Source organism: Salmo salar, chromosome ssa26 (assembly GCF_905237065.1).
Source record: "Salmo salar chromosome ssa26, Ssal_v3.1, whole genome shotgun sequence".
Classification (NCBI taxonomy): domain Eukaryota; kingdom Metazoa; phylum Chordata; class Actinopteri; order Salmoniformes; family Salmonidae; genus Salmo; species Salmo salar.
Genome location: NC_059467.1, coordinates 32,090,249 through 32,105,271, shown reverse-complemented (window position 1 = coordinate 32,105,271; position 15,023 = coordinate 32,090,249). Strand labels below are relative to the sequence as shown.

Here is a 15,023-nt window from a genome sequence, read left to right as displayed (position 1 = left end):
AGATCGATGTGGAAGAACTTGACTGGCCTGCACAGAGCACTGACCTCAACCCCATCGAACACCTTTGGGATGAGTTGGAATGTCGACTGCGAGCAAGGCCTAATCGCCCAACAACAGTGCCCGACCACACTAATGGTCTTGATGCTGAATGGAAGCAAGTCCCCACAGCAATGTTCCAACTGCTAGTGGAAAGCCTTCCCAGAAGAGTGGAGGCTGTTATAGCAGAAAAGGGGGGACCAACTGCATATTAATACCCATAATATTGGAAGGAGATGTCCACATACTTTTGGTCATGTAATGTATTTCATTACTGCACTCAAACTTGTTGACCTATAAGCCGCTTGCTCTTGAAGTTCATAGTTGAAACTATATTCACGGTTGTGCGTGTGTGTGCACGCACGCATGTGTGATTCCAAAACAAGGGACAGATAAAATGCTACTGACAGATAACCTGTTATGCAACTATGGCATGTCTGTCTCCACTCTGGTCCCTGATCCATTCTCTATATTGAATCTGTCCTACAGTGTCTGGATGGGTGGGACATTCAATTAAATAAGCAGAAAACAGGTTTTAAAGGGTAAAATTTGACTAATTTGACATGCGTGGGACAAAGGAAACCCTGTAGGATCTGTGATGATGACAACACAAAGAGACCTCAGTAGAACAACATACTGTATCAGCTGGAGGAATCCCTCTGCAGGTGACTGAGTTACACTGTGTTATGTTGCAATCTAGTGGTGGAAGAATAGAAGTGCAGTGTATCAGTGGGCATTTAAAAGAACAGGTGGAGACATGTCAATAGTAATCAAATCAAATTGTATTTGTCACACGCGCCAAATACAACAGGTGTAGATCTTACAGTGAAATGCTTACTTACAAGCCCTTGACCAACAATGCAGTTTTAAGAAAAATACCGAAAGTAACAAATAATTAAAGAGCAGCAGTAAGATAACAATCTACAGAGGTGAAGTGCCTAGGGGTGGAGGTGCCAGTTGCAGTTCAAAACACATTTGATCTACTACATACAGTACCAGTCAAAAGTTTGGACACACCTACTCATTCAAGGGTTTTCCTTTATTTGTACTATTTTCTACATTGTAGAATAATAGTGAAGACATCAAAACTATGAAATAACACATATGGAATCATGTAGTAACCAAAATAGTTTTAAACAAATCAAAATATATTTTATATTTGAGATTCTACCTCATGAATTTGTTTGGGAGAATGCCAAGAGTGTGCAAAGCTGTCATCAAGGCAAAGGGTGGCTACTTTGAAGAAACTCAAATATAAAATATATTTTGATTTAACACTTTTTTAGTTACTACATGATTCCATAGGTGTTATTTCATAGTTTTGATGTCTTCACTATTATTTTACAATGTAGAAAATATTACAAATAAATAAAAACCCTTGAATGAGTAAGTGTGTCCAAACTTTTGACTGGTACTGTACATATGAAATACACTTTTGACTGGTGCTGTACATATGAAATACACTTTTGACTTGTGCTGTACATATGAAATACACTTTTGACTGGTACTGTACATATGAAATACACTTTTGACTTGTGCTGTACATATGAAATACACTTTTGACTGGTACTGTACATATGAAATACACTTTTGACTGGTACTGTACATATGAAATACACTTTTGAGTCTAACATCAGTATTGAAGGAAATGACACGAGTCTGGATTCAGGTGCTGGAATTCCAACTGTTTATTTTCTACTTTTTAGTGACTACAGAAAATGTTACATTTTAAAGCTGAAAATCAAAAGCTGGATGACATCATCACTTGCTTCTCTTTATTATTTTTATTCCAATTTTTGTTTTGTTTAGCAAACACAGCAGGTGATGTTGCACAGCACTGAGCGAGCAGTAGCAAAGCCAAGAATATTACAACCTAAATGATTAAACCAACCAAGCTATGATATACTGTGGCCCATAAGGACAGTGTCTTGGAGTAGGACTGCTGATCTAGGAGAAGGTGACCCCACTTATTTACTTGGATTCAAAGGGAACAAATGACCTTAGATCAGCACTCCTACTCTGAGACACTTTATGAATATGGGCCAAGAACTGTGCATCTCTACACCTAGCCCAACATCCATCTAGCCCATCACACACAGAAACACAACTAGACACTATGATGATTGATATGAAGGACAGACGGCTTCAGAGGAAGGATTGATGGGAAAAAGAACAATGGACGCCTGTCACTGGCTGGTTTACACCAGAACAAGTCAGTGTGAACTGGAAAATGCAGAAACAACTACTGGGTTCTCTTTGGAAATAAATGTCAGCAAGTTGGTTTCAGTATTTTTTGTTGTTCAACAAAACCTTTATAATATATGAATAATCTCTGGAAGAGGCCCCAAGTAAGGTTGCATAATTCCAGGAACTTTAAATAAATTCCCTGTTTTTCCAGAAGTCCTGGTTGGAGGATTCCGGATTTCCTGCTTCATTTCCTCCAGATTCCGGGTTTCCTCCAACTGTGATTTCAGGTAAACCAGAGAATTTTCTGCAACCCTGCCCCCAGTGAGGGCCTCACCCTCCTTTATTGTTTAGTGTTTTCACATTCAAAATGACCACCTTTAGCACACTACTTCTTTAGGGAATAGGGTACCACCTCAGATTTGCCCAAACGTCTGATTGTCTCAGGCGCTGCAGTACTGTGATGAGACTCAGCCTGATTAGGGACACAGCAACACACATATACTGAAACACACAGAGACACACAGACAGACAAATGTACGCACATACACACCACACACACACAGACACACACACACACACACACACACACACACACACACACACACACACACACACACACACACACACACACACACACACACACACACACACAGAGTCTGTCTAGTTCTACAATGTAACTACTGTCGTCTGCATGGCTATTCCCATTGAACTGTATGGCCTGTGGAGATTGAATGGAAGAGAAAGTGACAGAGGGCTGAAAGCTAAAACATCTAGACTCCACTTAACTGTGTCAGGATCCACTGTAACCGGGTCTGTTCTAAGAAGGACGGCTACTACTGAGAAATGAGATGAGCACTAAACAGCTTCAAGCTGCTAAACTGAGTTCACTGACCACACACACACACACACACACACACACACACACACACACACACACACACACACACACACAGAGAGAGACTAGATAAGTGCTGTCCCACCCATATACACACACACGTTTCTTTGTAGGTTTATTAGACTTTGCTCATTGTCATTACACGAGTTTGCACCAAACAACAGACACTGTGAGGAGCTAGGCGGCAGGGACACAATATTATGAACAAGAGGCATATGTTTCAAATCACACCCTAATCCCTATATAGTGCACTTCATCACACCATATTCCCTTCCTAATGCACTACATCACATATTTGGAATAGGATTTAATTTGAAATGCAGTTCAGAACAAGCTCTCTGACCCCGCCCCTGGCAGGCCTGCTGCCCCGCCCAGACCCCATCCATCCCACCGCTAACCCCCCCAACTCCACCCACCTCACTCTGTGTGTCAGACAGCAAAGTGACTCAGATCAGTCCTTAGGGACCAACTGTTTTATATATCTGATATATTCCAGCTCTAACTCACCTGATTCAACTAGTCACGGGCTTCATGATTAGTTGACTTAGTTGAAAGAGGAGTGCAAGTGTTGGAACAGACCTAATATGTGAAATGGTTGGTGGTCCGATACCTGATTCACACATTTGTAACCAGGCCACCACAGTACAGCTCGGCTTGGTCCTATAGTATGAATCAGGCACCAGAGGACTGGGTTGAGCAACACTGAGAGAACTTGCAGCCCTGGTTTAGTTTAAAACATCACTTCAGGTTGTACATTTAAACAGGAGATTCCCTACACGGCTGAGTAACCTTGACTACAGAAGCCCCCGGCCTACAGCCTTCTACTAACATCTATACCCGTGCTGCGAATGGCAAATCAAAACTCAACATCTCCTAAACTCACAAATGCCAGTGCTTTTTCAAACGTTTTAATTCATTTATTTTTCCTTTTTTTCTCAACTTTTTGGTTTGTTTTAGAAATCTTTGGATGCTCATTATTATTATTAATACCCATAAAATAAAATAAAAAAATGGAAAAGTCAAAAGAATATAAAACACATTACACACTGCTGCTTTTTTGACAGCTGTTGAGCGAAGTACGTACCAAGTGTAGAACGTCTGTATCTGAAATGACACCCTATATAGTGCACTAGTTTTGAACAGAGCCATAGGGTTTGGGTTAGTAGAGATATGAAACGAACACATCCCCTAGTCAAAATCCTGATTTTCAATATTGTCCTGATCACATCCTGGATTAGCCATAAGGTTCTGGTCAGAAGTAATGCACTACATAGGAAATAGGATGTAGTGTCAGACGTGTGTCGGCCCGTTGTCAGGGCAATGGTGTGGTCTCTGGCAGTGTTCAGAACACATGTTGAAGTGACAGAGCTGTGATACACGAGAAGAAGAACACAAACCCACTCCTTCATCTGATCTAAGCAGGAGAACGTTATAAGTCTGTAAGACAAAACTGAATGTTCATTTGTTTTTTTTTTGTTTGTTTTCTCTCAAAAAACCTACTATATACAAATCTAGATGTTCTACAAAGGCATAAATTAAAGCAGTGGTTAAGCAATAATACAAAAACACAATTCCATTCAAATCAAATCATCACAACACAGAAGACGAGAAAAGGAAAACATATGAACACATTATCACAGCAGTTGTTGGTTTTACCCTGTAAAAAACAATAGTCTACCATCATTATAATATCGGAATAAGTACCCAACGTCTGATAACAAAATAGTACACTTCATCTCTCCATCCAGACAAGTTTCAAACCTCAAGACCCTGAAACTTGTCCTCCGCGACCTTGAACAGAACACTTCTGCCAAAGAAAACATTAAAAATAAATAAGAACCATCAAGATTTTTGAAAGAAGTAACAATAACATTAGTTACCAAACTAGTTGAGTTCTGCCTGACCCACTTTGACAATCTCTCTCCACAGAACCACAGAGTTCTCACTATGAGGTATTCAGAGACAAACACGGCCAGAGTGCTGGGCCTTCCTTCAAAGGGGAGGAGAGAGGATGGGAGGAGAGTGGGAGGGAGGGAGGGGGGCAGGGGAGACAGAAGAAGAAGAGCTTTGGTATATCAGCAGGAGTGGAGATCAGAAATTCCTTTGGTATGTTTTCATTGCATGGTTGAGCTGGCGAAAGCACCACTTGTGAGAGAGAGCGAGAGAAAGAGAGAGAGCAGAAAGTGAGAGATATTCCTTTAGTCTTCAGTAGTGGCCCTTCTCTACAGGCTGAGGTATTCAAAGAGTAAAAGGTCAAAGGTCATAGAGAGGTCAACAGTGGTTTAACACTTTGGTTCAAGCAAGGCACTCGTCCTGGGAGTTTTAGAGAGGTTGTCAACATGTCTGTATAGAATGTTGTCAACATGTAATTTTAGAGCGTTCAATGTTGTCAACATATCATTCTAGAACGTTGTAAACATAATTCAAGAACGTTTTCAACATGTCTGTCTACAATGTTGTCAACATTCTAGAACCTTGTCAACATGTCATTCTCGAACGTTGTCAACCTCTGTCTAAAATGTTGTCAACATCATTCTATAATTTTGTCAACATATCATTCTCCAACACTGTCAACATTTCTTTCTAGAACATTGTTAATATGTATGTCTAGAGTGTTGTCAACATCTTCGTTGTTTTGGTAACATAGTCTACAGCTTCACTATCATGTCTACCTATAGCTTTATAAGTAGAGAGCAGAGATGTTGAGAGACCAAGCAGAGCAGGGGGAGGGGAGGAGGACGAGAGGAGAGGAGGGGGTAAGGATAAGGATATACAGTAAACCTTCTATCCACATCACTCATGTCAGCCGTGCAATGACAAAATCTTTGGTTATCTTTGGTATCATCAAAGTGATAGAAATCACAAATGGAAATTGAGTGAGGTAGCATCTTTGGTTCACACTATAAAATATCAGTAGGTCTTAACACATTTAGAGATTTCTTTATCCTCTTCTTTGTTGTTTTCTTTTCGACGTGAGGAAGCAGCTCTCGCTTGGCTTTGCTTCATTTAATATAATACTCATTAACATGAAGAGGAGCTACAGTAACCCACAGACAGAGGCAGAGATACCCCCACTCCCAGCCCAGAGACTGGTACCCCAGACATGGAGAGGATCTACAGTAACCCACAGACAGAGGCAGAGATACTCCCAGCCCAGAGACTGGTACCCCAGACATGGAGAGGAGCTACAGTAACCCACAGACAGAGGCAGAGATACCCCCACTCCCAGCCCAGAGACTGGTACCCCAGACATGGAGAGGAGCTACAGTAACCCACAGACAGAGGCAGAGATACCCCCACTCCCAGCCCAGAGACTGGTTCCCCAGACATGGAGAGGAGCAAAGGAGCGAACCAAGCCCATAGACAGTAAACTCCACACAATTTGACTCATACTTTGGGAAAGCAAGCCACTGTAGTGCTTTCTTCCTGGTGCTGACATGCATAGCATCCATCCATACCCACTGAGATGAGATGGAGGGAGAGGAAGAGAGGAGAGCCAGAATGATGGAGTAGAGAAATGGAGGGAGAGGAGAGATACCGGGTGAGCATGAGAGGAGGAGAAATGGTAGTGGTGTAAAGTGCTTAAGTAAAAATACTTTAAAGTACTAATTAAGTCGTTTTTTGGGGTATCTGTACTTTACCTTACTATTTATATGTTTGACTACTTTTACTTTTACTTCACTACATTCCTAAAGAAAAGTATATACTTTTTACTCCATACATCTTCCCTGACACCCAAAAGTACTCATTACATTTTGAATGCTTAGCAGGACAGAAAATGGTTCAATTCAAGCACTTATAATGAGAACATCCCCGGGCATCCCTACTCCCTTTGATTTAGTGGACTCATAAAACACACATGCTTCGTTTGTAAATGATGTCTGAGTGTTGCAGTGTGCCCCTGGCAATCTGTAAATAAAAAAAGAAAGAAAATGATGCCGTCCGGTTTGCTTAATATAAGGAATTTGAAATGATTTGTACTTTCACTTTTACTTTTGATACTTGTGTATATTTTAGAAATTACATTTACTTTTGATACTTAAGTATATTTAAAACCAAATACTTTTAGACTTTTACTCAAGTAGTATTTTACTGGGTGACTTTCATTTTTACTCAAGTCCTTTTCTATTAAGGTATCTTTACTTTTTTAAAGTATGACAATTGGGTACTTTTTCCACCACTGAGAGATGGAGAGAGAGGAAGATAGGAGAGATGGAGGGATAGGAGAGGAGAGTGTTAACAGTCACACTCAGGTCTTTAAAAATACTCTTTACAACATCAGCTACAAAATATAAGACATTATTCTTTGGTTGTACTTCTTGCTGTGATTCTGTCAAAGTGATTTGGTATTATAACTGCATACAGTCTAGGCTACCTGCCCTGGAGTGGAGAAAGCTTTGGTTTTCATTTTTACTGTTTCAACAGTACAGGAAGAAAGCACTACGGAATGGATCAGGGGTTATGGGTCATGATTAGCAGCTCCTACTGGGGCGATTTCCCCCCTCCCCTGTCTGCTCTTCCAGTGAAGGAGGTAGAAGTCGCCCCTAATCACTGATCCCGGGTCAGAAACAATATTTATTTCATCCTTCTTATGGTTACTGATAGGATTGGGGGCAAGGTAATCTGAACCTAGATCAGTTTATGGCAGCTTCTACCTGGAGTGTCTGGGGTTTACTGACGGACAGAAAACTGTGACCAATCAAATGTCTGTTTGTCCTGACGGACAGAAACTCTGACCAATCCAAACGGCTGCTGAACATTCCAGTGGCTCCTGTAAGATTCCTCCTCAAAGCTGATTGACCCGTCCCACAGGATCTCCGTCCACTGGTCAGAACCCACACAGCTGATAGGCTGATTAAACGTCCATCCAGAGGCCCTCCCTCAAACCGACCAGTCAGATCAAAGATAAGGACAGTGGGCAGGAGGTATTAAAGCTGTGAGATCAGTGATTGGGTAGAATGCCAGAACAGAGTTTTTAAAGCAGGTCAAAACAAGTCTTTGGTTTGTTTTTTCTTTGGACACTATAAATAGCAGTGTTATAGTACAGTCTTTAAGGTCAAAACGCTGTTTATAGGTATTTTCCTTAGTTTCTCCTGGTTTCTACATTGTAAAGCTTTTCCACCGAGGTTGAGTCTGTCAGTCTGTCTCCCCATACACAGTAAAAAATCTTGACTGCTTCAAACTAGAAAAAAATAAGTCTCCACGCTAACTAAAAACGTCTAACACCATATCTAATATAAAATGTAGTCAACTCAACACTTGATTACCTGAGATGACATAATTCAAAATTGTAAGTCAGCGTGGCAACTTATTTTTTCCAAGTTAAATGAACTCAAAACTCTGCCCGCTCTCCCCCTCCAGTCCCCCCTCCTCAGGCTTTGCTGCAGGTGGAGACGGAGGAATTAGCGGAGTGGGAGGAGCCTCCGTTGTCGTCGAGCCACTTGTCGAGGCTGCGTCGGCGTGCGTTCATGAAGAAATTTGAGACGGTGGTCAGCTCCAGGCCCAGCTGCTGGCTGATGGTGATCTGAAGCTCCTTGGACGGACGCTTGTTCTCCTTGAAGATGGCGTGGAGGGTCCTTCTCTGGACGTCGGTAAACACCAGCCGAGGCTTCTTGGAGTGGCCACCATTACCGCTGTGGTTGCTGCCGCTGTGGTTTCCGCCGCTGCTGCCACCGCTGCCGCCACGGTCACCACCAACTTTACAGTGGCCATGGTCCTGCTCCTTGCGCTTACACGCTAAGGGAGGAGAGGGGTGGGGAGAGAAATGTTATAACAAACTACATCATAACAACACTAACACAGTATACAACACTGTATAAGAACAATAGGCTACAGCACAAAATCATCTATACCGTGGAATATAACACACACACACGGGTAGCCTCATAATAACCTACACCGGAGCTCACAGCTGAAAACAATTGCCGCTGACCGTGGTGCTGAAGCACACGGTATGTAGGCCTCTCCCTGCATATCGAGACTTTACCGATAGAGGGCAGCAGTGAGCTGTCAAACAGCTGTAGCAGCGCTGAGTTCGACCAAAAGCCATTCATTCTACTTAGCTGGAGGACATCGGCTTGACAGTCACTGTCCCAGGTAGATTATTTAATATAGTTCTTAGACCAAGGGTATTTCACTACCATCTTACAAATGTATGTTAAACAAGCAAGATGGATCTGCATGCCAGGTGCGTGTTGTTGATGTGTGATATTCGAGTCTATGAAATGAACTAATCACAGAAAGGTCTGTGTGTGTTCTGTGAAAGCAGCAGTAGTAGTCTAGTTAGGTAGAGACACACCTAGATAACCATTAACAGAGACCTACCACTCCGCGTGGAGTTGAGTTGGCATCGTGTGTGTGTGTGTGTGTGTGTGTGTGTGTGTGTGTGTGTGTGTGTGTGTGTGTGTGTGTGTGTGTGTGTGTGTGTGTGTGTGTGTGGAACTCTATCCTATCTGCTCTGTTTGTGAGTGTGTGTGTGGAGCTCTATCCTATCTGCTGCGCTATAAATCAACGTGCTGAAGGCCACAGTGACACCCCAGCAGCCACCGCGCGGAGCAGACAGACAGGTAGTCGGACAGGTTGGGAGCTTTCCCAGGCTCGTTATCACCCTGGTCACACACACACACACACACACACACACACACACACACACACACACACACACACACACACACACACACACACACACACACACACACACACACACACACACACACAGTTCTGCCCGTCTGACAATCATTAAGCAGATAACTCCACACTGAGGTAGCCTAGCAATGGCGCGACTACACACACTCGTGTACCTGCAGCAGCGGTGTGTGTGTGTGTTGTGTATGTTTAAAATAAATAAATAAAATATATGAATAGCCCCTTTTCCGAATCCAAGAGCCGATTCACTCAGTTTGGCAAGTTTTTTAATTAGGCCTATTCCAAATATGTTGAATAACATGTTATTTTGGGGCGGCAGGTAGCCTAGTGGTTAGAGCGTTGGACTACTAACCAGAAAGGTTGCATGATCGAATCCCCGAGCTGACAAGGTAAAAATCTGTCGTTCTGCCCCTGTTCTGCCCCTGAACCCACTGTTCCTAGGCTGTCGTTGAGAATAAGAGTTTGTTCTTAACTGACTTGCCTAGTTAAATATAAGTACAATTAAGATCCTGAAGCATAAACTTCCCAAACAGGAATATAATAGGCCTAAAGTTGAACTAATTTCTAACGAACGAAATGATCATGTCAGAATCAATGCTTGAGATAAATGATCGACAGGTGCAATATCAGGCTTTAACACAACACATTTTTCTGTATTTGCTGAAAAATTAATTGATGAGTGTGAGAGGGAGTCTATAGGTCTAGAATTTACAAGTAGCTTTTAGGGAATTATTTAGGGAACTATACACGTAACTTCTCAACAACATCCTTGCCAAAAGCAGAGGACCACAACTGCGTTTTTGCTCCATTATCCTCAATTATTTTAAACCCACTTCACATGTAATACGTTGCATTTCCAATTCGTGAAAAAAATCTATCAATTCAAGATGAAATAGGTTAATGATATGAGTAGGCCTAGTCTACCGGCTGGCATAGGCCTCGGCGACATGAGAAAACCGCCAGGCATACATGATGTAACATGGGGAAATGGAATAAGCCACATTTCAATAATCAATATCAATCTTCTATTTTAGTTCTTAGTAGGCCGATCACACACACATTTCACCCGAGAACCGATCGATATATGTTCGTGTACGGGCTTCCTTTTCCTGTTTACAGACATTCTACATTTCCAGAATCTGAAACGCTATTAATATTAGGCGAGGTATTTCACAATGAAGCCTTTATGATTAAGTTCGAAGTTATATAAAGTAATATATATATATATATATATACTTTCATTAGGGAGAAATAAAATATATATGCGCATGGATGCCATTGCTATATATGTTATGGTTGAGGTTTTATGGGAGTGAAATTAGGCTCAAATAAACTGAAGAGGGAGACACTGCCAAAATAATCTCCCCACTCAAAAAGTCAACACAATAAGCCTAATGAAAAATATGTTATTTTAATGTTTACTTTTATAAACGCATGGCAGGCCTAAATAGAACAGCACAGGCGTACTGCCTAACATTCAGGAATTCACTGAAAACAATTCCGGGAAAATGTATATATTTTTCTGTCCTGAGTGATAGTGTTTCCGTTAGCTCACGAGATGGAAGGGATTATTGGTTCTCATTCTAATGGATCAATACAAATGTTTTTGGCGTGCGTCATTAGACTTAATAAGTAATACCCTGATTTTGAATCACCTGCATCGAAATATCAAGAGTTGCGTTTGCACTGCAACATGTTTATTCGTCTATTTAAGTCACAAAAACAATAACATGTAAAATGATATGGTATATATATATATATAGTTTGCTATGCAAGACTGTTGATTACACACACAAACACACAGATACACACAAACAGACAGACACACACACGCTGCAAATAATCAATGGCGATTTAACACACTTTCAGCAGCGTACCGCCTCACACTTTTCACAAGCCAAAAACCCATCCGCCTCAGCGCGTCATTGATTAGACATAAAGCAATTCCTTTGTATGCTGGCGACTGCGTGGCTCCGTGTGTGTGTCCGCTAGAACGGTTCAGGCGGATTGACTCGGGTCCTCGGGGACAAATTAATAGAGCGCTATCTATCAGTTAATTACCACAAACCCAGAGGCAGCCCCGCGTCACGCCTCCTAACGAGTTTAGCTCCAAGACAAAAACACACACTCACTGAAACACAAGAAGTGCGTCAACGCAGCCAAAGACACAGCTTCCATAAGCTTTCCTCAAGATTTAAAATAATGGTCATATTGATCCTGGAAAATATTGTATTATATTCTATTGTTATTCTTAAACTATTTTCCGCAGATGTTCCATCCCTCAGCCCCGAAATGCACAGCTTGAGGATGTTGCTACATGTGCTGGCAGCAAATAAATATTTTCATGACGTAAAAATATTTTTTAGAACTTGATTCTTATTCTCCCGCGCGTGGACTCTGTTTACATGGACTCGCGTGGACTCTGTTGGGAACAACAAAAAGCTGATGAGTTGGGCAAAATAAGCTTATTCTGGTAACAGATCACCTTACCAACACACACACACACACACACACACACACACACACACACACACACACACACACACACACACACACACACACACACAGAGACACACACACACACACACACACACACACACACACACACACACACACACACACACACACACACACACACACACACACACACACACGCACCCACGCGCGCGCGCGAATAGACACATGGGCCCTTATCTTATAGAATGGAAAAAGCCAAGAGACAGAGATTACAACAAAGACAATGATGAATTCAACTGCAGGGAATTCCAGAGGGAGGTTTCAGTTCTGTCATACCACTAGCTACTCCACTGTCAGATTCAAGACAGCTGCAGACAATAGGCCTACTGTTCCAATGACGAGCACCAAACAATCTTAAATAGCCCCTATAGATAAAGAGTAAAGGGAGAGAGAAAGAGAAATAAAAAGGAAGTGGGTATTACCGAGGGTTCGCTCACCTGCGAGCCTGAGCGCGCTCATGCGTGTGAACTCAGGCTCCTGCAGCCACTTCCACATCCGGCGGAAGGTCTCCCGGCCAGACTTGAGCTTGGACCAGGGCTTGGGGTTCCGGAGCAGGTCTGACAGTGTTCCCTGGGACCGACACAACACCCTCTGGGCGAAGATAGCCTGGGGGATGGAGTAACGCTTCAGCTCTGTGGTGATCCTCTGCGCTACTTCTTTGGTGTTTACTTCTTCCATTTGACCCGTCGAATTGCCGTCGGTACCGCCACCACCACCAACCCCTTGGACTTGAACCCCGGGCCCTGAGGCGTGGCTCTGGGTGTTGTTATCCCGGGGGTTCCCATGGCCCAGGACGTGCCCCGAGGCTCCGAGGTGGGCATGGGGGTGGTGGTGATGGAGGCCGTTTATATGGAGCATGTTCCCCGAGGAGGTGAGGTGCTGGTCGGCGTGCCTGGCCAGCATGGTGGGGTGATGAGCCTCGAACCCACCGGGAGTCAACTGCATCTTCTCCCCCGGCATGGAGGCTGAGACCCCGGGGTGGGCATAGGGAGGCAGGCCGGCCTGGGAGCTGTGTAGGCCGGCCAGGCCAGAGCCAGACAGTGGGGAGAGGCTCTGTCCCATCCCAGGGGCGTCTTTGTGGTGGTATGGGGAGTAGAGGTTGTTGATCGGCGCTAGCCCCCTCTCGTCCCTCATAAACGTAAAGCTGCCGGTGACATTACCAGGGAGTCGCTGATGATGATTATGAGGATGATGAGGATGGTGGTGTGGATGATGATGATGATGGTGATGATGAGAGAACTTGTCTGCTACAGTGGAGATGGGGGGTAGGGGAGGCTGGAGAGGTGTGAGGGTGGTGTAGGTGCTTGCGCTCATTCCAGAGGGGGTCTCGCACATACTCATGGCGGGGTGCAGGTGATGACCGGGGTGTCCAGTGTTGTGTCCGTGATGGGAGTGGTATTCTCCCCCGTCTAGTAGGCTCGTCATGCCCATGGAGCGGTGCGCCAGCCCTCGGCCCCCACCCGGGCGGGGGTGTGGGCTGTGGCCGAGTAGCAGCTCTCCTGGACCCGCCACAGACTCATGGCTCAGGTCACCAAGGCTCTCCATGGACAGTTGCGCGTTCATAATGCTTGGCGACCATCTATGTGACCTGGGAGAGGGATGGATGTCCACAGAACAGTCCAGAGTCCTCAGGGCGGGAAAGTTCCCTCCCAGTCTGTTGGTTTGTTGTGGTGGTTTGTTCTGTCTCCTGAATCCTGGTTGATGGACGTTTTTTGTATCCTTTTTATGGCTGGTGTTTTCTTCCTCTTGTCTTTTGTTGATTATTTTCTTTACTCCGATTTCTTTCCCCTTTAGACTCGTTTTATTGATACTACATTTTATTTTTTGCTTCCTCTCGGTTGTGTCTCGAGCCCCGCCGCCTGTCCTTGCGCTCCGGTCGGGTCCTGCGCCATCTCTCTCTCCGTGGCTTTTCTCGTGCTGCTCGGTTTCTCCACACCTCCGTTTCACCGCTGCCGATCCCGAACATACACACATGCGCACGGGCGACCTTCCATCCCCTCCCTCCCACCACACACACACACACACACACACACACACACACACACACACACACACACACACACACACACACACACACACACACACACACACACACACTGCTCTGACGTCAGTTATTAAGGAAGTTACAACAGCGGTATTAAGATACCTGCTGGTTATAAACCCCCTCATCCCTCTCACACACCCACTGGAATAAAATAATTACATCACAAATGAATTAATATTATTTACTAGGTTATAATTTACACGTTCAATGGAGCCTATTGAGCCTATTGTATTTCATCACAAATAAAACCTATTGATCCAATATTGTTCTGGAGCCTCGTTAACATGTCATGCAGAACAAATGAGGTGAACTTCCGGGTTCATTCTCCGCTCTTCAATGAGGTGCGTGCGCGTGTGCGTGTGTGATTAGACCACGACAGTGTGCATGCAGTATTCAAAACCTCACACACGTGTCCTTCATAATCACCACCTATCTTGAACCAAATGTCATCATGCTGTTTCTCTATTTTTATATAATAAAGCACAAATGGTATCCCTACAAAGTCCCCTAATAGAGGATTATTGTAGCAATCTTTCAACTCCAATCCGAATGAAAACTATTCCATATGTCGGTTTGAAGAAACAAATGAAGCTGTACTTCTCTCTCTTTAGAAATAAAAGATGAACAGATGTGTCTATTGTTAAACCATTAAGATTAACGAACCGGCCGGCCGTGCATGGGAGTGTGTGGGTGTGTGTA

At 43.6% G+C, this 15,023-nt stretch overlaps 1 protein-coding gene across 2 annotated transcripts; it reads right to left on the bottom strand.

Moving 5' to 3' along the window:
• Nucleotides 1-3,220: 3,220 nt before the first annotated feature.
• On the bottom strand, nucleotides 3,221-14,251 carry LOC123730777 (hepatocyte nuclear factor 6-like). Of its 2 annotated transcripts, none has more exons than XM_045708685.1 (2): nucleotides 12,718-14,251; nucleotides 3,221-8,854 (listed from the first exon to the last, which is right to left on the bottom strand). In XM_045708685.1, exons 1-2 carry the CDS (start codon nucleotides 13,841-13,843, stop codon nucleotides 8,490-8,492), a joined length of 1,491 nt encoding a protein of 496 aa, XP_045564641.1. In that variant the 5' UTR covers nucleotides 13,844-14,251; the 3' UTR covers nucleotides 3,221-8,489. The 2 variants fall into 2 exon arrangements, with proteins under 2 accessions (XP_045564641.1, XP_045564639.1); XM_045708683.1 differs by having other exon boundaries at nucleotides 12,703-14,250.
• Between the last annotated feature and the right edge of the window lie 772 nt (nucleotides 14,252-15,023).